The sequence below is a fragment of the Amphiprion ocellaris genome, chromosome 4 (assembly GCF_022539595.1).
Source record: "Amphiprion ocellaris isolate individual 3 ecotype Okinawa chromosome 4, ASM2253959v1, whole genome shotgun sequence".
Lineage (NCBI taxonomy): Eukaryota > Metazoa > Chordata > Actinopteri > Pomacentridae > Amphiprion > Amphiprion ocellaris.
In genome coordinates, this window is record NC_072769.1 from 8,891,317 (window position 1) to 8,912,307 (window position 20,991).

Sequence of the window (20,991 nt, forward strand, 5' to 3'; positions counted from 1 at the left end):
TCAAACTCTAAGTATGAACAATTGAGCTGAAAGAGTAAATCCTAAAGAGTGTTTATGTTGAATTTAAGCACCCACAAATGTAAAATCTATACTAAATCATAGCGTTTAGGGTTGTACAAGGTTCCTGAACTAAAGTGTCAGTGTAACAATGGTTACAGTCAAACAGCATGTTAACAGGAGTTACTCTAAATGCTTTATTACTCTAACAAATTAAATAAGAACATATAATACAAGGTGTCTGAGTCTTTGATTACAATTCAGCCTATTATTAACATTATTTAAATACAGTATCCAAATGCCATCGAGTGTTACTGCAGCATTTAATCTAATATTCCTCAATATTATCCCATATCTTCTGAGGATTTTCATCAGCAATTTCAAGTTCAAAAGGCGGCACAATATAGTCGGGCTGTCTTAACGGTGCATATTGGGGCAAAGTGACAATCAGTATGTTTGCATTCATACAAATAACTCAATAAGTGAGCAGTAAAAAGCCTAGAATTCATGTAACAGTGGTACAAAAACATTTACATTGTGTAGAGTGTTGTGCAGGAAATGTCTGACCTGTGGAACACAAAATGGAAAAAGGACTTAATTGGTTTGTTTCTGAGTAAGATAAATCACAACCGCGAATCATGTCAGCATCCGGTTTACAGTGTGACAAGAAAAATTCGATACAGTAACTCTAAAAACAAACAACTTTTACATGCTATTTGGTCTGCTGTTTGGTTTAGGTTGACTTTGATTTTGAAACGTCTATTATGACATACAGTACACAAATGAGTACACGGTGATCCGAGTGCTGTCTTAACATGTTCAAACGAAATATAAATGTTTATGCAAACACACTGATAATCATGTTGCACTCAGGATTTATTCAAAGTGGGAAACCCAACAACCTGATAAAGAATCAACCATTTCCCAGTTAAAACGCACAGTTTTGATAGCCCGACTTAAAGGTCTCCTGACAGCAGTGTCCTGTCCTTGCTTTTTTCCTTTGTGGTCAAATCCCAAATTAATTTCTGTCAATGTCTAGAACAACATTTCCAATGCAAGCAGAAAAATGAGCGTGCAACGGCTGCACAGCATCTCCTTTGTGGGAAAATAAAGCAAGGACCGGACAATGATCTCAGAGATGAATAGTACAGACACTCACACTAGCATTTCAAAACAATTTCAAAGTGATATTAACTTGCTCACTGCATGGAAAAATGCAAGATTGGGAATACTGTGCTAAGCAATTTGTACTTCCTTCCAAATGTGTTGATGTCACCAAACACTCTGATCAAGTGCAGGTGTTGCTCCTAACTGAGCTATGTGACATAAATCCAGAAGGAAACTAAACTCTTGTCATCACCGTCAAGTCAAAACTGGACAAACAGAATTGCAAAAAAAAAAAAAATGAAATCCACAATGTGATCAGTCCTTAGTAATGTGACTGGAACATCTAGACATGTGTTGCTCATTCTCCCAGTTTTGGCCTCCTGTGGTGACGCGATAGTTTCTCCATCTTGCTCTCACGCAATCCAACATCAACAGTATTCTTTTGAAGCTCAAATCTGGACACAGCGGGCTTCTTATTTTAGCCCAGCATTGCCATTGCTATCTTCTTATTTCTCCAAAGTGCCCATTGTTGACTCAGTGTGCTTTTCGGCCCCTTCAATGTCTTTTTCCTTTTAGTTGGCAGCAGTTTGCTGAGAAAACACCAAACCTGAGGATCACAGATATAAAATGAGGAGGAGATTGGACAGATGATCATAACACATCAGATTTCTCTGATTAAAGGGGGAACTTTTAGTTGTAAACAACAAGCACAAGCTCTGTTGTGAAACTGTGAGCTGAGAAACACCAGTTTCACTTTGCAAAATGAATGACTGATGTCACTGTTGTGTGTTTTGCTTAGTAACTGCCTTTGTGGACATGTTTGGCTCAATTTTGGCCTTTTTTCGGGTTGTAATTCTGTTAAGGGTAGGGGTACCCACTTAGTTGTGATGGTAAGGGTTACAGTTAGGGGTTAGGGAGTGAATGTCACTGCGGGTCTTCACAAAGACTGTACTTGTGTGTTATACCTTGTGTTCTAATGGCTGGTAGGAAACTGTCCATGTGTGTTGATGGATTGTTGCAACTTCTCTTCTTTGGCCCGTCTGCTGTGGCAAAGCTGTAAATTGACATAAAAACCATCAGTCTTCCTCTTCTACTATTATACAGTACACTGCACTTCTTCCTGGCTGCTCACCGTTCTCTTTTCCATGAAGTTAGTCAGGAATTCATCAATATCGGTGCGACCCTCCAGGAAGTTTTCAGCCGTCTCCTCCGACTCCTCTTCTGCCTGGTGGGCTGCAACTTTTAACCGAGCCTGTAGAGTGCTTAGACTACAACTCTGGAGAGAGATTACAAACACAAAATGATAAAACCAGAGACAGAAAATGTCAGTGGAGTTTAAGAACGTATTCCAACATATTTAGGTCGTTTTCTTTGAACTCTACAACATTTCCTTTATTAGATTTGTTTCATTTTATAAAACAAAAATAATGTGGCTTTAGACTTCTCTACTTATCAAGAGCAATATCATTAATTGGCAGTAACAGCACGTTCCCATATAAAAAGAATAAAGGCTCTTCAAAAAGAAAAATAAAATACATATTCTCTGACACAGGCCAGCTGAATATGCTAAGCTTGAGTTAAAGGTACTATATTTCTGACATCCTACAAGCCATGCAACAACTGAAATCGTCAGTATAGGTCACTGATATGCTAAAAATAACTGCAATAAGAGCAACAATCCAAAACACGCATCTGATTTCAACATAGATTATCAATGAAACCATTAGTGTAGCTATTTACCTCACTGAGTTCATGCTGTCTTTGCATCTTTGTCTCGAAGGCCGATTTCATCTGTGTCAGCTGTTCATACTGTGAACACAACAGACAAAAACACACATTATGAGCAGCATGACAAAGGCATGAAAGTGTTTGCAGTGCACTGTGTGTGAGTGAAAAAAGAAATGTAATGAAAGAGCTAACCTTGTAGAGCATCTCTTGCCTTTTTCCTTCCAGCTGTGGCTCCATATGAAGGTTTTTCTCTGAGAAATGACAAAAAGATTCTTTATAACACTCAACTTAAGTAAAGCTCCTCTGACTGACCATGAACACCTTGTTGTCTGGTAAGGGACAATAGAGGAACTTACTAGCCATGTCCACTATACTGGTGACCAGCTCTTCTTTATCACTGGTGACCTGTTTGAGTTGTGGCAAACTCACAAAGAACTCCAGCAACACATCCTCATTTTCAGACATATCCGACAACTGGGTAAGACTAGAGTGGCATGAAGGAAAAGGTGGACACACAGATAGATACATAACAGTGAGTAGAAAGAAGAAGGAAAATTCATCAATGCTTTTAAAATTGCTTTTTTCAAACACTCATTATGACATAACATAACAGTGTCTGAATAATAAATATCAAAGACATCTTATGTTGATAGTATTCTGAAATACTTTACTTCAAGTCACAGAGTTCAGGAAATGTCTCCGGAATCTCAGGCATCTTGTACATGTGTCCGTTCAGTCCAGCCTGAAAGAGACGGTGGTAACAGAGTCATGTCACATTCTTTAGTGAATTTAAGTGGACGCTAGATTTGCCTGAACTCATCCAATCAGTTCCAAGAAAACTATCTAAACCGAAGGCCGGCATCTCCCCTTCAATGAGTTCTTAACTGGGCTGGAAAATCTTGAGCTGCCAAGAGTGTCAGCGCTTCAAAGATTTTTATTCTACCACTTCGAATTCTTTTTTATGTGGTTTGATGAAACTAAAACTTTGCAAACTGTCAAATGCTTGACTTTGGTCTTTTAGAGTACACTGAAGCTGAGCAGTTTGCTTCATTTTACTGAAGAATGGCAAGCACTGTACACACCTCCAGATCTAAATTCATTACACTTCATTCTCAAAATGTTTATTTCACATCTCTGTGTTTTTGTATCAGAACGGACGTCACCAGGTTACTTGTGTATATTATCCATCAACAGCGTACCTGTGAGTCTGTGGTAGGTACAGGTAATGGCAGGTCAGAAATCAGTCCGTACGGGGCTGGAGCTCGAGGCGGCCCATGGGCACTATCAACCCCCGGGTAATTCGGAGGGGCTAGAGATGGTGCTGGGCCTGGACCAGGAGGCGGTGTCTGGCTGGGACCCACATGGCGAGGACCATAGTGGTAAGCCTGAGTGGGGTAGGGAGCGATGCCTGACTGCTTGTAAATGCTGTTGCCGTAATTGGGGAGAGGAAAAACAAACAGAACAAATGTATTATATAAATGAAATTAAACACAATTTATCTAGAAGTGAAAAATCATTCAGTTAAAATAGCCCCAGACTCCTGTATAAAAATTAACAGCTTTTCAGAGCTACTTGCTGCGTTAAAATAAAACCATATAGAAAAACACTTAAATAAGAAGAACTGAACTTTTTGAGAACATAATGAGAGAGTACGTAGAAACAGGTTTCTGATATTCTCAATGAATTTAAAAGGAGACTCACTATGGAAAACCAGGAGGGCCAGTGGACATCAAGGCAGGAGGACTTTTCCAGAACTCGTCCAGCAGACTTTGAATGATTTTACCCAGATCGGAGTGCATCCCAAACTAAAACATATACGAGACACACTAAATACTTGATGGAAAATTAGAATAACATCACAGATAATGCAAAAGCCTGAATTAACAAAAGAACTTAAATTAAATCAGCAGGGTTTAATGGAGAAAATAGAAGCAAGAAAAAAAAACAAGTTGATGTTTCTACATTGAATCACATTTGATGTGAAAAAAACAAAAACAACACAGGCTAACAAAGACAAATATGGAGAACTGATTAACTTGATTATTATAAAACTCATTTACATGCAGCTGCTCAGTAATCAGATTTTGCTCCATGACTCGGTTTTGGGCTGGCATACTTTATAAGTATGCTTACATGTCCTCTAATATCTATGATCAATAAGCCTTTCAGGAAGAGCACGACAACATCACACAAGCCTGCACTGACAACCTCACTCACTCTATGCATAACAGAAGTGAGCTGTTACTGATTTGTGATTTCTGCTCTATAACCCCACTCTTGATCTGCCCAATCACTTATCATTTGCATCATCGTCTGAACCCCGAGTATAGAGATGACGTGTGGAAATAACAAATGATTATTCTCCACATGTTAAAAAGAATAGACATTATTTCCAAAAACATTACGTGCTATATTTGTCTTTATTCAGAATACATTACTGTAACAGTAAATAAATATTCCCTTAACACCCCACATTGCAGGATGCGGTAACTGCTGCTTGGTACACGCTAATTCCTCTTATCAGGGTTTTATAGCATGTTTTCATGTGTGTGTACCATTGTGATAAAAAACTGGATAAACCTTATCCTATGTTTTAGACAAAAACAGAAGGGAGCAGATTGATGAAATCGTGAATACAGGAAACAAAAAAACAAACTGTATCATCCAAGTAAACCCAATATCATGAACAATATCATGGTCAAAACACCAGAGCATGTGGACTAAAAAACTCTGTTCTGCAAAACTGCAGTTTTTTCTTTTCAGTTCACATGTCTCAGTCTTTCAAACACATACTGTTTAGTTGTGGAAATCACCCTACTTTGCCTGACTCATTTTGGTTTCAGTTTTAGTCAGACGTGAGATTTCGGTACCTTGGACCCTACCAAAAGCAATGATCTTTCCTTTTCGCTTGCCATGCTGCTCCCACAGCGATGCTGTCTCTCTCATGTGTTGCATTTTTTGGGGTTTCTCTTAAAACTTTACATGTATGAAAACCATGTTACTGTAAATCAGCAACAGTGTAAAGGAACATCAAGAAAAATTGTCAGTGTTTGCAGTCAAAATCATGTTATTCAATCTCTACCACTGATAAGGTGGGTAGATGTGTAGACGAGTAGAAGTGTCAACACACTGATTCAAAATCTCTTTTTAAATATTAAATCCAGAGTCAACAGGACCAATAATGCATGTACTTGTATTAGTGTGCTCATCTGCATACGTTGCAGCTGTCTCTCCAGCCAACAAAATGGCTTAAGGTTTACCGGACTGTTTCACATCACAAAATTGAATAAATACACCCCTTGAGCTGAGACAACTACTTACATTAGTGATGAGGGGGCTCGTGATCATGGTGCCATTATTGCTGTCAACTAAATGATGACCAACGGGGGGGTAGACACTAACAACTGGTTTCTCCTGAGGGAACTGAGGAGGCAGCAGACTGGAAGAAAGAGACAAAATACAAGCTCTATTCATTTTATATACAGAGGGCTGCTGCAGCATGTCCCAGCTGACTAAGAGTGAAAAGCAGCGTACGCTCTGGACATGTCTGACCTATCCAGTAACAGAACCTAGTTTAGTCCAGTCCTCCCAACCTTAGTCTTCATACAGCAGTCTTATGCTGTCTGAGGCTTCACAGGTGACAAAAGTATAAGTCTTAGCATCAACGGAAGGAATGTGGGCTCTCTTAAGCATGCAGAGTTTGACTAGTTCACACTGTAGGGGCTAAAGCCAATGACACATGTTGTTTAGGTGGTTAACTGGCTGTTCTAGTTTTTCTTGACACCTCATTCTTCTCTGTGTTGTTTCTACTGTAATGTTAGCAATCCTTTGGATGTAGCTGCATCAGTGGAGCATTTAAACTGAAGTCAGAATTTCAACCACATCAGAGGATGAGGTACACATTGACTATGAGGCAGTTCCACCACCTGCTGTTGACAATCCAACATTGGGAGTGTATGTGCAAAGATCTACTCACATGTTAACACTAATGGTGGAGTTGTTGACAGTGAATGGTATTCTGTACTCCACATCCTTCTGGATTTCTGCCAGGCTGTGGAGAAACAGGAGCACAGAAATGTAATTATCTCTAATCAGGCATTTATGGTCATGTTCAGTCATAATCTATTTAGAAAATGTAGCATCAAAGTTCATGAAAATTCTGCTAATCTGGAAAGAAAGTGACTGATTTGTTAAAACAGGTCTTTAAAGCATCTCCTCACCCAATAACTACAGTTATTTAAAAAAAGAAGAGAGAAACCAGTGTCAGAACTGGTTTTCTAAAATAAAGAAGATATTGTTTAGTGCATAAGTATAACTTCTTCAAAGATATTTTATAATTACATTTCCTCACAGATGTATTTATGGCATTTACTGGTATAAAGCTGTGCTAATGTTAGAGGGCATCTAAAATGTATATTTTAACAGGACAGCTGCATTTATATCCAATCTTCAGTAAAAATATTTTATCTCAGAAAATTAGTTCTGTTTTCTTTCGATGTTCACGTTTTCCAATTTTAGAATCAGACTTCAATGTTCACCAATACTTTATAACAACAAACTTTCATGTTCACTGATCTCAATGCTGATCCCAATATTTACTCAACTCGCTGTAGTATCTCCACGTTACACCAACAACGTTACACTGTTTTTATGATTCATTTCAATAAAGAATTCATGCCAATTGCGATGATGCCAATTGCGACGGTGATGTTGTTGATATAGGCGTTGAAATTAATAATAGGTTTTCCAACAATCCACACCTTCTTTACAAAGCTGAGAGGTGAATGTCAAGAAGTCCAGACATAAAGGCTGGTCCTGTACAGGTGTCAGAGTACAAAATCTTTTTTCTACATCACTGTCATGGTATGAGCAGCATTCGTCATAGTACATTAGCTCTGAAATCCCATGAACTGCACTTGAAACGCATGGCTCCTTCACAGGAGTGAATAATCCCATTTTCTCTAAGTCACACACTTGGCATACTTTACAGCAGCATGTAGCTGAAAGAGATGACTATGAGAACAGTTTGTCTCTAGTTGAGTACAAAGATAAAACACATGGTCACTGAGGTAACGGAACTTCTCGGTAAACAAAGGCTAATACTTTAATCTCCACATCCAAGTAACAAGCTCATCCTAAAACTACACGCGTGACAAGTTGGCGTGACAAACAACAGAATGATCACAGGACACGGCCAACCAGCTCCCAACTTCTGTCCTCAAACCTAAAAATAGCCACTGTAACTGTCACTGGCTGACTTGATTAGCAAGCCAGCTAACTTAGCTCCCTGGCGAAAACATCTAGCTAGTTAGCTACGAGGACACGTTAGCAAACATTAGACGTTTAAAGAACACGCTAGGGGTCTTTAAAGCAGTGTATGTGAGCTCACGTTAACTCGTGTGTCATCGTTGTAACATATTTAAATAACAGCAGGGCTAAGTATTACCATTAGCAAAAGATAAGCTAGTTGTTAGCATAATGTACTTTCCCCCTGACTGTGTACCAGGTGGCTCGCTGCGCTAAGTAAACAAGAGCTGCGTATGTGAACTGGGCCAACGTGTTTTTGATTAAAGTGACTGGAAAACATTGTTGGGAACGCGCTCTGTGTTGGATAAAACAATGCTCCCAAGCTAACGAACAGCTGGTGTTTAGGTGACGGGTCGTCGTTACCTGGGGTGAGCGGCTTTCAGCGACTCGATCTGCCGCTGTCTTTGTTGCTGTAGGCTGTTCAGAGGAGGGAGAGGTCCGGAGCCTTTGGACAGGGGGAAAAGCCAGTTCATTCTCTCCTGGCGAAACCACGGACTGAAAGTGGTGGTAGAATACGAGGCCGAGTACAGACGAAGAACTGGAAGAGAACGTGTGCATGAGCAGCACACAGACTGGAGGTTTATGGTGCTAACCCCGGTTAGCTGGCTGACTAAAGATTCAGTTTGTTGTCCACACGAGGCTTTCGTTGCAATTACGTTACAAAGTCGGATGGCATATCCTAGTATGTCGGATAAAATCTCAGTACCGTTTTGACTCCGTGTTTGTATGTCATTATAGCCCTGGCATTAATGTAACCGAAGCGAATGATGATACCAAAGCAGGAAAACAACCGAGCTAATAACAGCCTGATCAACTTATTTACGTATTACGTCACGAAACAGGTCTACGTAAGACGCAGCTTTTCGCAATAAAATGTGTCAGATTTATAAGACGCCTCAAACTTGAAATATACTGTAATATACACGGAAATAAAATCTAAACAGCATGAGAAAGGTCATCTTTTTGACTGAGACCTTGTCAAACTCGCTCAAATCCTTACATCTGCCCATTTTTCCTGCTTCTCACACATCAATTTTGAAGACAAAATGTTCACTTGCTGCCTAATATATCCGACCCACGAACATGGTCCCACGATGAAGAGATAATCATTGTTATTCACTTCACCGGTCAGTGGTCATAATGGTATGCCTGATTGTTGTATTAACTGATGTATTTTTCACAAACTTGTACTCACTGGAAATGAGGAAGAAATGAGATTTAAAAATAAAAAAACAAAGCTTTAGTATTGAAAGATTACAAGTGCAGAATCTGTAGTTTTAAACAAACTTCTGCTGCCCCTCTGGTCGTATTCTGGTCGTCATTGCTCTGCAAGAAAGCAATGAACAATCAACAACAGAGACCATATGAAAAAAACATTGTTCTGTCAGTTTTATGCTCAAATCATGGTCTTATCATGATTGGTAAGACCATACACTTTAGAAACACATTTCTCAAGTCAGAAACTATAAAAACGATTTCTGAAAGTATAGTCTTAACAACACTGGTGATGGGAACAGGAAGTCATTTGCAACACAAACACTTAAGCAGGGTTCAACCCTGTTGCCAAATATGATCAAAACGATCAGTTAATAACAAAATAACTTGTGCAAAAGCACAATTGCTGCTGTCTGCACCATTGTTTCATTAATTATTGTCCAAAACTAAACACATTACTAAATAGCCACCATAGTGCTTATTATAGTTTATGCAAAAGGGTTTTTTTTTGCAAACATCATCATCACATTCAGTTTCTGATTTTAAAAAATGAATAGCTAAAGTTTTAAAATAGAAGGAAATGGTGAGAAGTGCAGTGTCAGTTTCTTAAAGTTCAGTTTTATGTAATAAATGGCACATGATTAATTAAGAAAATCATTTTTTCCTACAATTTGACAAAAGGTTTGTGCAGTTTTCTAAACACAGTGCTAAACACCAATAATAAAAACTAAATAACATCTCCCTTTAGTTAACATCATTAGGCCTGATGGCAAATTCATCTTAAACGCCGCAAAATACAGAATTAGCATTTGTCGCAAATACTTTTGATACAACGGTATAACTGAAACTTTTGAACATGCTGGTACAACCACTCTGAACATATTCCCTCTTTCACTGCTCCTCCAGAAAGCAATGAGCAATCATCAATGATAGACAATATATGAAACAAATCATTATTCTCTATCAGCTTCATGCTCACAAGGACATATCACAACTCATCATCGTGGTTGGCGAGACCATACACTTTAGAAACACATTTCTCAAGTCAGAAACTATAGAAATGATCTCTGAAAGTATAGTCTTAGTTGAACTGAGGTTTAAAACTGCATCTCATTCACAGCAGTGTCATTCTCACTCAGGGTTCAGAGGTACAGGAGCTAATCATTATCTGCTTCAGATGACTCAGTAAAGGAAAAACTACCTTACTTTTGTAGGAAGCCTAACGTGAACAGCTGAATTCAATTGTCACTTACTATTTTCTTGATAATTCTGTTTCATCCTTGACAGTCATGTCAATCCTCATGTAGCTGCATAATCTTATACACATCAGTTTTGAATGTCCACTACACTGCTACATCAATTTATGTCTCAAAGGCTTCCATAGCTAAATATTCATCAGTGGCACAATTCTGCAAACAGTGTGGTCACAGAGTCAGAGGGAAGGAAGAACATTCATCAATGCCAATATTCAGCATAAAGAGAATCATTATTCAGTCTGATTCATATCTAACACTTAAAGTAACTCATTTGCTGTATGCTACAACACTAATACCCTTCACATTGTTTGAGTAATTCCTCTACAGGGAAGCAAACAACAGCCTTCAGAGAAGAGAATATATTAACCTAAATACTGTTCAAACTCATGTTTACTACATATACTGCAATTTTTATACAGACAGTTAAGTAATGACATGAAGAAAACATTTCTATTGAGAACTCCAAGATGTAGAAACTGTATTTTTAAACAAACTTGTGCTACCACTCTGAACATATTCCCTTCTTCATTGCTCCCCAAGAAAGCAAAAAACAATCATCAATGACAGAGAACATACATAATAAACAAGATTCTCCATCAGATTCATGCTCACAAGAGAATATCACAACTCATCATCGTGGTTGGCGAGACCATACATTCTAGAAACACATTTCTCAAGTCAGAAACTATAGAAATGATCCCTGAAAGTATAGTCTTAACAACACTGATGATGGGAACAGGAAGACATTTGCAGCACAATCATTCTTAATCAGGGTTCATCTCTGTTGCCAAATATGATCAAAACGATCAGTTAATAACAAGATAACTTGTGCAAAAACACAATTGCTGCTTTCTGCACCATTGTTTCATTAATTATTGTCCAAAACTAAACACATTACTAAATAGTCACCATAGTGCTTATTATAGTTTATGCAAAAGTTGTTTTTTTTGCAAACATCATCATCACATTCAGTTTCTGATTTAAAAAAAAAAATGAATAGCTAAAGTTTTAAAATAGAAGGAAATGGTGAGAAGTGCAGTATCAGTTTCTCAAAGTTCAGTTTTATGTAATAAATGGCACATGATTAATTAAGAAAATCATTTTTTCCTACAATTTGACAAAAGGTTTGTGCAGTTTTCTAAACACAGTGCTAAACACCAATAATAAAAACTAAATAACATCTCCCTTTAGTTAACATCATTAGACCTGATGGCAAATTCATCTTAAAAGCCACAAAACACAGAAACAGCATTTGTCGCAAATACTTTTGATACAACGGTATAACTGAAACTGTTGAACATGCTGGTATAACCACTCTGAACATATTCCCTTTTTCACTGCTCCTCCAGAAAGCAGTTAGCAATCATCAATGATAGACAATATATGAAACAAATCATTATTCTCTATCAGCTTTGTGCTCACAAGAGAATATCACAACTCATCATCGTGGTTGGCGAGACCATACACTTTAGAAACACATTTCTCAAGTCAGAAACTATAGAAATGATTCCTGAAAGTATAGTCTTAGTTGAACTGAGGTTTAAAACTGCATCTCATTCACAGCAGTGTCATTCTCACTCAGGGTTCAGAGGTACAGGAGCTAATCATTATCTGCTTCAGATGACTCAGTAAAGGAAAAACTACCTTACTTTTGTAGGAAGCCTAACGTGAACAGCTGAATTCAATTGTCACTTACTATTTTCTTGATAATTCTGTTTCATCCTTGACAGTCATGTCAATCCTCATGTAGCTGCATAATCTTATACACATCAGTTTTGAATGTCCACTACACTGCTACATCAATTTATGTCTCAGAGGCTTCCATAGCTAAATATTCATCAGTGGCACAATTCTGCAAACAGTGTGGTCACAGAGTCAGAGGGAAGGAAGAACATTCATCAATGCCAATATTCAGCATAAAGAGAATCATTATTCAGTCTGATTCATATCTAACACTTAAAGTAACTCATTTGCTGTATACTACAACACTAATACCCTTCACATTGTTTGAGTAATTCCTCTACAGGGAAGCAAACAACAGCCTTCAGAGAAGAGAATATATTAACCTAAATACTGTTCAAACTCATGTTTACTACATATACTGCAATTTTTATACAGACAGTTAAGTAATGACATAAAGAAAACATTTCTATTGAGAACTCCAAGATGTAGAAACTGTATTTTTAAACAAACTTGTGCTACCACTCTGAACATATTCCCTTCTTCATTGCTCCCCAAGAAAGCAAAGAACAATCATCAATGACAGAGAACATATATAATAAACAATGTTCTCCATCAGATTCATGCTCACAAGAGAATATCACAACTCATCATCGTGGTTGGCGAGACCATACATTCTAGAAACACATTTCTCAAGTCAAAAACTATAGAAATGATCCCTGAAAGTATAGTCTTAACAACACTGATGATGGGAACAGGAAGACATTTGCAGCACAATCATTCTTACTCAGGGTTCATCTCTGTTGCCAAATATGATCAAAACGATCAGTTAATGGAAGTCATCTCATGCAAAAACACAATTACTGCTTTCTGCATCATTATTTCATTAATTATAGTCCAAAAATGAAGACATTACTAAATAGCCACCATAGTGCATATTACAGTTTATGCAAAAGTGGGTTTTTTTGCAAACATCATCACATTCAGTTTATGATTTTAAAAAAATAGCTAGGGTATTAAAAAGGAAGGAAATGGTGAAAGGTGCAGAGTATCAGTTTCTCAGAGATCAGTTTTATGTAATAAATGGCAAATGATTAATTAATTATGAATATCTAATTTTTTTCTACAAACAGACAAAAGATTTGTGCATGTTTCTTCAGTGTTAAACACCAAAAACAAAACAAAACTAAAAAAAGCCTCTCCTTAGTCAGCACCTTTAGGCCTGATGGCAAATTCATCTTAAAAGCTGCAAAACACTGAAAAGAATTTTGTCAGAGCAACAACAATGGATCTTTTGAACATGCTGGTACAACCACTCTCAACATATTCTCTGTTTTACTGCTCTTCCAGAAAGCAATGAACAATCATCAACGACATAAAATATATGAAACAAATCATTAATCTCTATCAGCTTCATGCTCACAAGAGAATATCACAACTCATCATCGTGGTTGGCGAGACCATACACTTTAGAAACACATTTCTCAAGTCAAAAAATATAGAAACGATCCCTGAAAGTATAGTCTTAACAACACTGATGATGGGAACAGGAAGTCATTTGCAGCACAAACATTCTTACTCAGGGTTCATCTCTGTTGCCAAATATGATCAAAACGATCAGTTAATAACAAGATAACTTGTGCAAAAACACAATTGCTGCTTTCTGCACCATTGTTTCATTAATTATTGTCCAAAACTAAACACATTACTAAATAGCCACCATAGTGCTTATTATAGTTCATGCAAAAGTTGTTTTTTTTGCAAACATCATCATCACATTCAGTTTCTGATTTAAAAAAAAAAAAATGAATAGCTAAAGTTTTAAAATAGAAGGAAATGGTGAGAAGTGCAGTATCAGTTTCTCAAAGTTCAGTTTTATGTAATAAATGGCACATGATTAATTAAGAAAATCATTTTTTCCTACAATTTGACAAAAGGTTTGTGCAGTTTTCTAAACACAGTGCTAAACACCAATAATAAAAACTAAATAACATCTCCCTTTAGTTAACATCATTAGGCCTGATGGCAAATTCATCTTAAAAGCCGCAAAACACAGAAACAGCATTCGTCGCAAATATCTTTGATACAACGGTATAACTGAAACTGTTGAACATGCTGGTATAACCACTCTGAACATATTCTCTCTTTCACTGCTCCTCCAGGAAGCAATGAGCAATCATCAATGATAGACAATATATGAAACAAATCATTATTCTCTATCAGCTTCATGCTCACAAGGACATATCACAACTCATCATCATGGTTGGCGAGACCATACAATTTAGAAACACATTTCTCAAGTCAGAAACTATAGAAATGATTCCTGAAAGTATAGTCTTAGTTGAACTGAGGTTTAAAACTGCATCTCATTCACAGCAGTGTCATTCTCACTCAGGGTTCAGAGGTACAGGAGCTAATCATTATCTGCTTCAGATGACTCAGTAAAGGAAAAACTACCTTACTTTTGTAGGAAGCCTAACGTGAACAGCTGAATTCAATTGTCACTTACTATTTTCTTGATAATTCCGTTTCATCCTTGACAGTCATGTCAATCCTCATGTAGCTGCATAATCTTATACACATCAGTTTTGAATGTCCACTACACTGCTACATCAATTTATGTCTCAAAGGCTTCCATAGCTAAATATTCATCAGTGGCACAATTCTGCAAACAGTGTGGTCACAGAGTCAGAGGGAAGGAAGAACATTCATCAATGCCAATATTCAGCATAAAGAGAATCATTATTCAGTCTGATTCATATCTAACACTTAAAGTAACTCATTTGCTGTATGCTACAACACTAATACCCTTCACATTGTTTGAGTAATTCCTCTACAGGGAAGCAAACAACAGCCTTCAGAGAAGAGAATATATTAACCTAAATACTGTTCAAACTCATGTTTACTACATATACTGCAATTTTTATACAGACAGTTAAGTAATGACATAAAGAAAACATTTCTATTGAGAACTCCAAGATGTAGAAACTGTATTTTTAAACAAACTTGTGCTACCACTCTGAACATATTCCCTTCTTCATTGCTCCCCAAGAAAGCAAAGAACAATCATCAATGACAGAGAACATATATAATAAACAAGGTTCTCCATCAGATTCATGCTCACAAGAGAATATCACAACTCATCATCGTGGTTGGCGAGACCATACATTCTAGAAACACATTTCTCAAGTCAGAAACTATAGAAATGATTCCTGAAAGTATAGTCTTAACAACACTGATGATGGGAACAGGAAGACATTTGCAGCACAATCATTCTTACTCAGGGTTCATCTCTGTTGCCAAATATGATCAAAATGATCAGTTAATAACAAGATAACTTGTGCAAAAACACAATTGCTGCTGTCTGCACCATTGTTTCATTATTATTGTCCAAAACTAAACACATTACTAAATAGTCACCATAGTGCATATTATAGTTTATGCAAAAGTTTTTTTTTTGCAAACATCATCATCACATTCAGTTTCTGATTTTAAAAAAATGAATAGCTAAAGTTTTAAAATAGAAGGAAATGGTGAGAAGTGCAGTGTCAGTTTCTCAAAGTTCAGTTTTATGTAATAAATGGCACATGATTAATTAAGAAAATCATTTTTTCCTACAATTTGACAAAAGTTTTGTACAGTTTTCTAAACACAGTGCTAAACACCAATAATAAAAACTAAATAACATCTCTCTTTAGTTAACATCATTAGACCTGATGGCAAATTCATCTTAAAAGCCGCAAAACACAGAAACAGCATTTGTCGCAAATACTTTTGATATAACAGTATAACTGAAACTTTTGAACATGCTGGTACAACCACTCTGAACATATTCCCTCTTTCACTGCTCCTCCAGGAAGCAACGAGCAATCATCAATGATAGACAATATATGAAACAAATCATTATTCTCTATGAGCTTCATGCTCACAAGGACATATCACAACTCATCATCATGGTTGGCGAGACCACACACTTTAGAAACACATTTCTGAAGTCAGAAACTATAGAAATGATTCCTGAAAGTATAACCTTAGTTGAACTGAGGTTTAAAACTGCATCTCATTCACAGCAGTGTCATTCTCACTCAGGGTTCAGAGGTACAGGAGCTAATCATTATCTGCTTCAGATGACTCAGTAAAGGAAAAACTACCTTACTTTTGTAGGAAGCCTAATGTGAACAGCTGAATTCAATTGTCACTTACTATTTTCTTGATAATTCCGTTTCATCCTTGACAGTCATGTCAATCCTCATGTAGCTGCATAATCTTATACACATCAGTTTTGAATGTCCACTACACTGCTACATCAATTTATGTCTCAGAGGCTTCCATAGCTAAATATTCATCAGTGGCACAATTCTGCAAACAGTGTGGTCACAGAGTCAGAGGGAAGGAAGAACATTCATCAATGCCAATATTCAGCATAAAGAGAATCATTATTCAGTCTGATTCATATCTAACACTTAAAGTAACTCATTTGCTGTATACTACAACACTAATACCCTTCACATTGTTTGAGTAATTCCTCTACAGGGAAGCAAACAACAGCCTTCAGAGAAGAGAATATATTAACCTAAATACTGTTCAAACTCATGTTTACTACATATACTGCAATTTTTATACAGACAGATAAGTAATGAGATAAAGAAAACATTTCTATTTAGAACTCAGAAGTATAAAATCTGTATTTTTAAACAAACTTGTGCTACCACTCTGAACATATTCCCTTCTTCATTGCTCCCCAAGAAAGCAAAGAACAATCATCAATGACAGAAAACATATATAGTAAAGAATGTTCTCCATCAGATTCGTACTCACAAGAGAATATCACAACTCATCATCGTGGTTGGCGAGACCATACACTCTAGAAACACATTTCTCAAGTCAGAAACTATAGAAATGATCCCTGAAAGTATAGTCTTAACAACACTGATGATGGGAACAGGAAGACATTTGCAGCACAATCATTCTTACTCAGGGTTCATCTCTGTTGCCAAATATGATCAAAATGATCAGTTAATAACAAGATAACTTGTGCAAAAACACAATTGCTGCTGTCTGCACCATTGTTTCATTAATTATAGTCCAAAAATGAAGACATTACTAAATAGCCACCATAGTGCATATTACAGTTTATGCAAAAGTGTTTTTTTTTGCAAACATCATCATCACATTCAGTTTATGATTTTAAAAAAATAGCTAGGGTATTAAAAAGGAAGGAAATGGTGAAAGGTGCAGAGTATCAATTTCTCAGAGATCAGTTTTATGTAATAAATGGCAAATGATTAATTAATTATGAATATCTAATTTTTTTCTACAAACAGACAAAAGATTTGTGCATGTTTCTTCAGTGTTAAACACCAAAAACAAAACAAAACTAAAAAAAGCCTCTCCTTAGTCAGCACCTTTAGGCCTGATGGCAAATTCATCTTAAAAGCTGCAAAACACAGAAAAGAATTTTGTCAGAGCAACAACAGTGGATCTTTTGAACATGCTGGTACAACCACTCTGAACATATTCCCTCTTTCACTGCTCCTCCAGGAAGCAATGAGCAATCATCAATGATAGACAATATATGAAACAAATCATTATTCTCTATCAGCTTCATGCTCACAAGAACATATCACAACTCATCATCGTGGTTGGCGAGACCATACACTTTAGAAACACATTTCTCAAGTCAGAAACTATAGAAATGATCTCTGAAAGTATAGTCTTAGTTGAACTGAGGTTTAAAACTGCATCTCATTCACAGCAGTGTCATTCTCACTCAGGGTTCAGAGGTACAGGAGCTAATCATTATCTGCTTCAGATGACTCAGTAAAGGAAAAACTACCTTACTTTTGTAGGAAGCCTAACGTGAACAGCTGAATTCAATTGTCACTTACTATTTTCTTGATAATTCCGTTTCATCCTTGACAGTCATGTCAATCCTCATGTAGCTGCATAATCTTATACACATCAGTTTTGAATGTCCACTACACTGCTACATCAATTTATGTCTCAAAGGCTTCCATAGCTAAATATTCATCAGTGGCACAATTCTGCAAACAGTGTGGTCACAGAGTCAGAGGGAAGGAAGAACATTCATCAATGCCAATATTCAGCATAAAGAGAATCATTATTCAGTCTGATTCATATCTAACACTTAAAGTAACTCATTTGCTGTATGCTACAACACTAATACCCTTCACATTGTTTGAGTAATTCCTCTACAGGGAAGCAAACAACAGCCTTCAGAGAAGAGAATATATTAACCTAAATACTGTTCAAACTCATGTTTACTACATATACTGCAATTTTTATACAGACAGTTAAGTAATGACATAAAGAAAACATTTCTATTGAGAACTCCAAGATGTAGAAACTGTATTTTTAAACAAACTTGTGCTACCACTCTGAACATATTCTCTTCTTCATTGCTCCCCAAGAAAGCAAAGAACAATCATCAACGACAGAAAACATACATAATAAACAATGTTCTCCATCAGATTCATGCTCACAAGAGAATATCACAACTCATCATCGTGGTTGGCGAGACCATACACTCTAGAAACACATTTCTCAAGTCAGAAACTATAGAAATGATTCCTGAAAGTATAGTCTTAACAACACTGATGATGGGAACAGGAAGACATTTGCAGCACAATCATTCTTACTCAGGGTTCATCTCTGTTGCCAAATATGATCAAAACGATCAGTTAATAACAAGATAACTTATGCAAAAACACAATTGCTGCTGTCTGCACCGTTGTTTCATTAATTATAGTCCAAAAATGAAGACATTACTAAATAGCCACCATAGTGCATATTACAGTTTATGCAAAAGTGGGTTTTTTTGCAAACATCATCACATTCAGTTTATGATTTTAAAAAAATAGCTAGGGTATTAAAAAAGAAGGAAATGGTGAAAGGTGCAGAGTATCAGTTTCTCAGAGATCAGTTTTATGTAATAAATGGCAAATGATTAATTAATTATGAATATCTAATTTTTTTCTACAAACAGACAAAAGATTTGTGCATGTTTCTTCAGTGTTAAACACCAAAAACAAAACAAAACTAAAAAAAGCCTCTCCTTAGTCAGCACCATTAGGCCTGATGGCAAATTCATCTTAAAAGCTGCAAAACACAGAAAAGAATTTTGTCAGAGCAACAACAATGGATCTTTTGAACATGCTGGTAAAACCACTCTCAACATATTCTCTGTTTTACTGCTCTTCCAGAAAGCAATGAACAATCATCAACGATATAAAATATATGAAACAAATCATTAATCTCTATCAGCTTTATGCTTACAAGGAAATATCACAACTCATCATCATGGTTGGCGAGACCATACACTTTAGAAACACATTTCTCAAGTCAGAAACTATAGAAATGATTCCTGAAAGTATAGTCTTAACAACACTGATGATGGGAACAGGAAGACATTTGCAGCACAATCATTCTTACTCAGCGTTCATCTCTGTTGCCAAAATGATCAAAATGATCAGTTAATAACAAGATAACTTGTGCAAAAACACAATTGCTGCTTTCTGCACCATTGTTTCATTAATTATTGTCCAAAACTAAACACATTACTAAATAGTCACCATAGTGCTTATTATAGTTCATGCAAAAGTTGTTTTTTTTTTGCAAACATCATCATCACATTCAGTTTCTGATTTAAAAAAAAAAATGAATAGCTAAAGTTTTAAAATAGAAGGAAATGGTGAGAAGTGCAGTATCAGTTTCTCAAAGTTCAGTTTTATGTAATAAATGGCACATGATTAATTAAGAAAATCATTTTTTCCTACAATTTGACAAAAGGTTTGTGCAGTTTTCTAAACACAGTGCTAAACACCAATAATAAAAACTAAATAACATCTCCCTTTAGTTAACATCATTAGGCCTGATGGCAAATTCATCTTATAAGCCGCAAAACACAGAAACAGCATTTGTCGCAAATACTTTTGATACAACAGTATAACTGAAACTGTTGAACATGCTGGTATAACCACTCTGAACATATTCCCTCTTTCACTGCTCCTCCAGGAAGCAATGAACAATCATCAATGACAGACAATATATGAAACAAATCATTATTCTCTATCAGCTTCATGCTCACAAGGAAATAGCACAACTCATCATCGTGGTTGGCGAGACCATACACTTTAGAAACACATTTCTCAAGTCAGAAACTATAGAAATGATCTCTGAAAGTATAGTCTTAGTTGAACTGAGGTTTAAAACTGCATCTCATTCACAGCAGTGTCATTCTCACTCAGGGTTCAGAGGTACAGGAGCTAATCATTATCTGTTTCAGATGACTCAGTAAAGGAAAAACTACCTTACTTTTGTAGGAAGCCTAACGTGAACAGCTGAATTCAATTGTCACTTACTATTTTCTTGATAATTCCGTTTCATCCTTGACAGTCATGTCAATCCTCATGTAGCTGCATAATCTTATACACATCAGTTTTGAATGTCCACTACACTGCTACATCAATTTATGTCTCAAAGGCTTCCATAGCTAAATATTCATCAGTGGCACAATTCTGCAAACAGTGTGGTCACAGAGTCAGAGGGAAGGAAGAACATTCATCAATGCCAATATTCAGCATAAAGAGAATCATTATTCAGTCTGATTCATATCTAACACTTAAAGTAACTCATTTGCTGTATGCTACAACACTAATACCCTTCACATTGTTTGAGTAAT

The 20,991-nt window shown here is 36.5% G+C and overlaps 1 protein-coding gene, 13 non-coding genes and 1 pseudogene across 14 annotated transcripts; all 15 read right to left on the reverse strand.

Moving 5' to 3' along the window:
• Positions 1 to 180: 180 nt before the first annotated feature.
• On the reverse strand, positions 181 to 8,958 carry vps37a (VPS37A subunit of ESCRT-I). The gene is made up of 12 exons (XM_023292651.3): positions 8,503 to 8,958; positions 6,809 to 6,883; positions 6,154 to 6,271; positions 4,534 to 4,637; positions 4,032 to 4,257; positions 3,504 to 3,574; positions 3,189 to 3,316; positions 3,025 to 3,083; positions 2,845 to 2,913; positions 2,237 to 2,380; positions 2,070 to 2,158; positions 181 to 1,711 (listed from the first exon to the last, which is right to left on the reverse strand). The coding sequence occupies exons 1-11, from the start codon at positions 8,610 to 8,612 to the stop codon at positions 2,078 to 2,080; spliced, it is 1,185 nt and encodes a 394-aa protein (XP_023148419.2). The 5' UTR covers positions 8,613 to 8,958; the 3' UTR covers positions 181 to 1,711; positions 2,070 to 2,077.
• A 478-nt stretch (positions 8,959 to 9,436) lies between these two features.
• On the reverse strand, positions 9,437 to 9,633 carry LOC111583521 (small nucleolar RNA U3; annotated as a pseudogene).
• A 588-nt stretch (positions 9,634 to 10,221) lies between these two features.
• On the reverse strand, positions 10,222 to 10,437 carry LOC111583518 (small nucleolar RNA U3). Its single transcript, XR_002747422.2, has one exon. It is a non-coding gene; the product is annotated as a small nucleolar RNA U3 (small nucleolar RNA).
• A 674-nt stretch (positions 10,438 to 11,111) lies between these two features.
• Positions 11,112 to 11,326, reverse strand: LOC111583522 (small nucleolar RNA U3). The gene has a single exon (XR_002747425.2). It is a non-coding gene; the product is annotated as a small nucleolar RNA U3 (small nucleolar RNA).
• A 594-nt stretch (positions 11,327 to 11,920) lies between these two features.
• Positions 11,921 to 12,136, reverse strand: LOC111583524 (small nucleolar RNA U3). Its single transcript, XR_002747427.2, has one exon. It is a non-coding gene; the product is annotated as a small nucleolar RNA U3 (small nucleolar RNA).
• A 674-nt stretch (positions 12,137 to 12,810) lies between these two features.
• Positions 12,811 to 13,025, reverse strand: LOC111583525 (small nucleolar RNA U3). The gene has a single exon (XR_002747428.2). It is a non-coding gene; the product is annotated as a small nucleolar RNA U3 (small nucleolar RNA).
• Positions 13,026 to 13,601: 576 nt separating this feature from the next.
• LOC111583519 (small nucleolar RNA U3) lies at positions 13,602 to 13,817 on the reverse strand. The gene has a single exon (XR_002747423.2). It is a non-coding gene; the product is annotated as a small nucleolar RNA U3 (small nucleolar RNA).
• Positions 13,818 to 14,413: 596 nt separating this feature from the next.
• Positions 14,414 to 14,629, reverse strand: LOC111583516 (small nucleolar RNA U3). Its single transcript, XR_002747420.2, has one exon. It is a non-coding gene; the product is annotated as a small nucleolar RNA U3 (small nucleolar RNA).
• Positions 14,630 to 15,303: 674 nt separating this feature from the next.
• On the reverse strand, positions 15,304 to 15,518 carry LOC111575023 (small nucleolar RNA U3). Its single transcript, XR_008601556.1, has one exon. It is a non-coding gene; the product is annotated as a small nucleolar RNA U3 (small nucleolar RNA).
• Positions 15,519 to 16,107: 589 nt separating this feature from the next.
• LOC111575020 (small nucleolar RNA U3) lies at positions 16,108 to 16,323 on the reverse strand. The gene has a single exon (XR_002746698.2). It is a non-coding gene; the product is annotated as a small nucleolar RNA U3 (small nucleolar RNA).
• Positions 16,324 to 16,997: 674 nt separating this feature from the next.
• Positions 16,998 to 17,212, reverse strand: LOC111575022 (small nucleolar RNA U3). Its single transcript, XR_002746700.2, has one exon. It is a non-coding gene; the product is annotated as a small nucleolar RNA U3 (small nucleolar RNA).
• Positions 17,213 to 17,792: 580 nt separating this feature from the next.
• LOC111575021 (small nucleolar RNA U3) lies at positions 17,793 to 18,008 on the reverse strand. Its single transcript, XR_002746699.2, has one exon. It is a non-coding gene; the product is annotated as a small nucleolar RNA U3 (small nucleolar RNA).
• A 674-nt stretch (positions 18,009 to 18,682) lies between these two features.
• On the reverse strand, positions 18,683 to 18,897 carry LOC111575027 (small nucleolar RNA U3). The gene has a single exon (XR_002746704.2). It is a non-coding gene; the product is annotated as a small nucleolar RNA U3 (small nucleolar RNA).
• Positions 18,898 to 19,474: 577 nt separating this feature from the next.
• LOC111583520 (small nucleolar RNA U3) lies at positions 19,475 to 19,690 on the reverse strand. Its single transcript, XR_002747424.2, has one exon. It is a non-coding gene; the product is annotated as a small nucleolar RNA U3 (small nucleolar RNA).
• A 595-nt stretch (positions 19,691 to 20,285) lies between these two features.
• Positions 20,286 to 20,501, reverse strand: LOC111575024 (small nucleolar RNA U3). The gene has a single exon (XR_002746701.2). It is a non-coding gene; the product is annotated as a small nucleolar RNA U3 (small nucleolar RNA).
• Between the last annotated feature and the right edge of the window lie 490 nt (positions 20,502 to 20,991).

Bases quoted from the DNA above. Each gene is read 5' to 3' on its own strand.
- vps37a (XM_023292651.3), bottom strand. From the start codon at position 8,612: ATGAACTGGCTTTTCCCCCTGTCCAAAGGCTCCGGACCTCTCCCTCCT. The intron at 6,884-8,502 runs GTAACGACGACC...GTTTCTCCACAG, and splicing joins CTGAAAGCCGCTCACCCCAG to CCTGGCAGAAATCCAGAAGG. The intron at 6,272-6,808 runs GTGAGTAGATCT...TCTTTCTTCCAG, and splicing joins TCCACCATTAGTGTTAACAT to TCTGCTGCCTCCTCAGTTCC.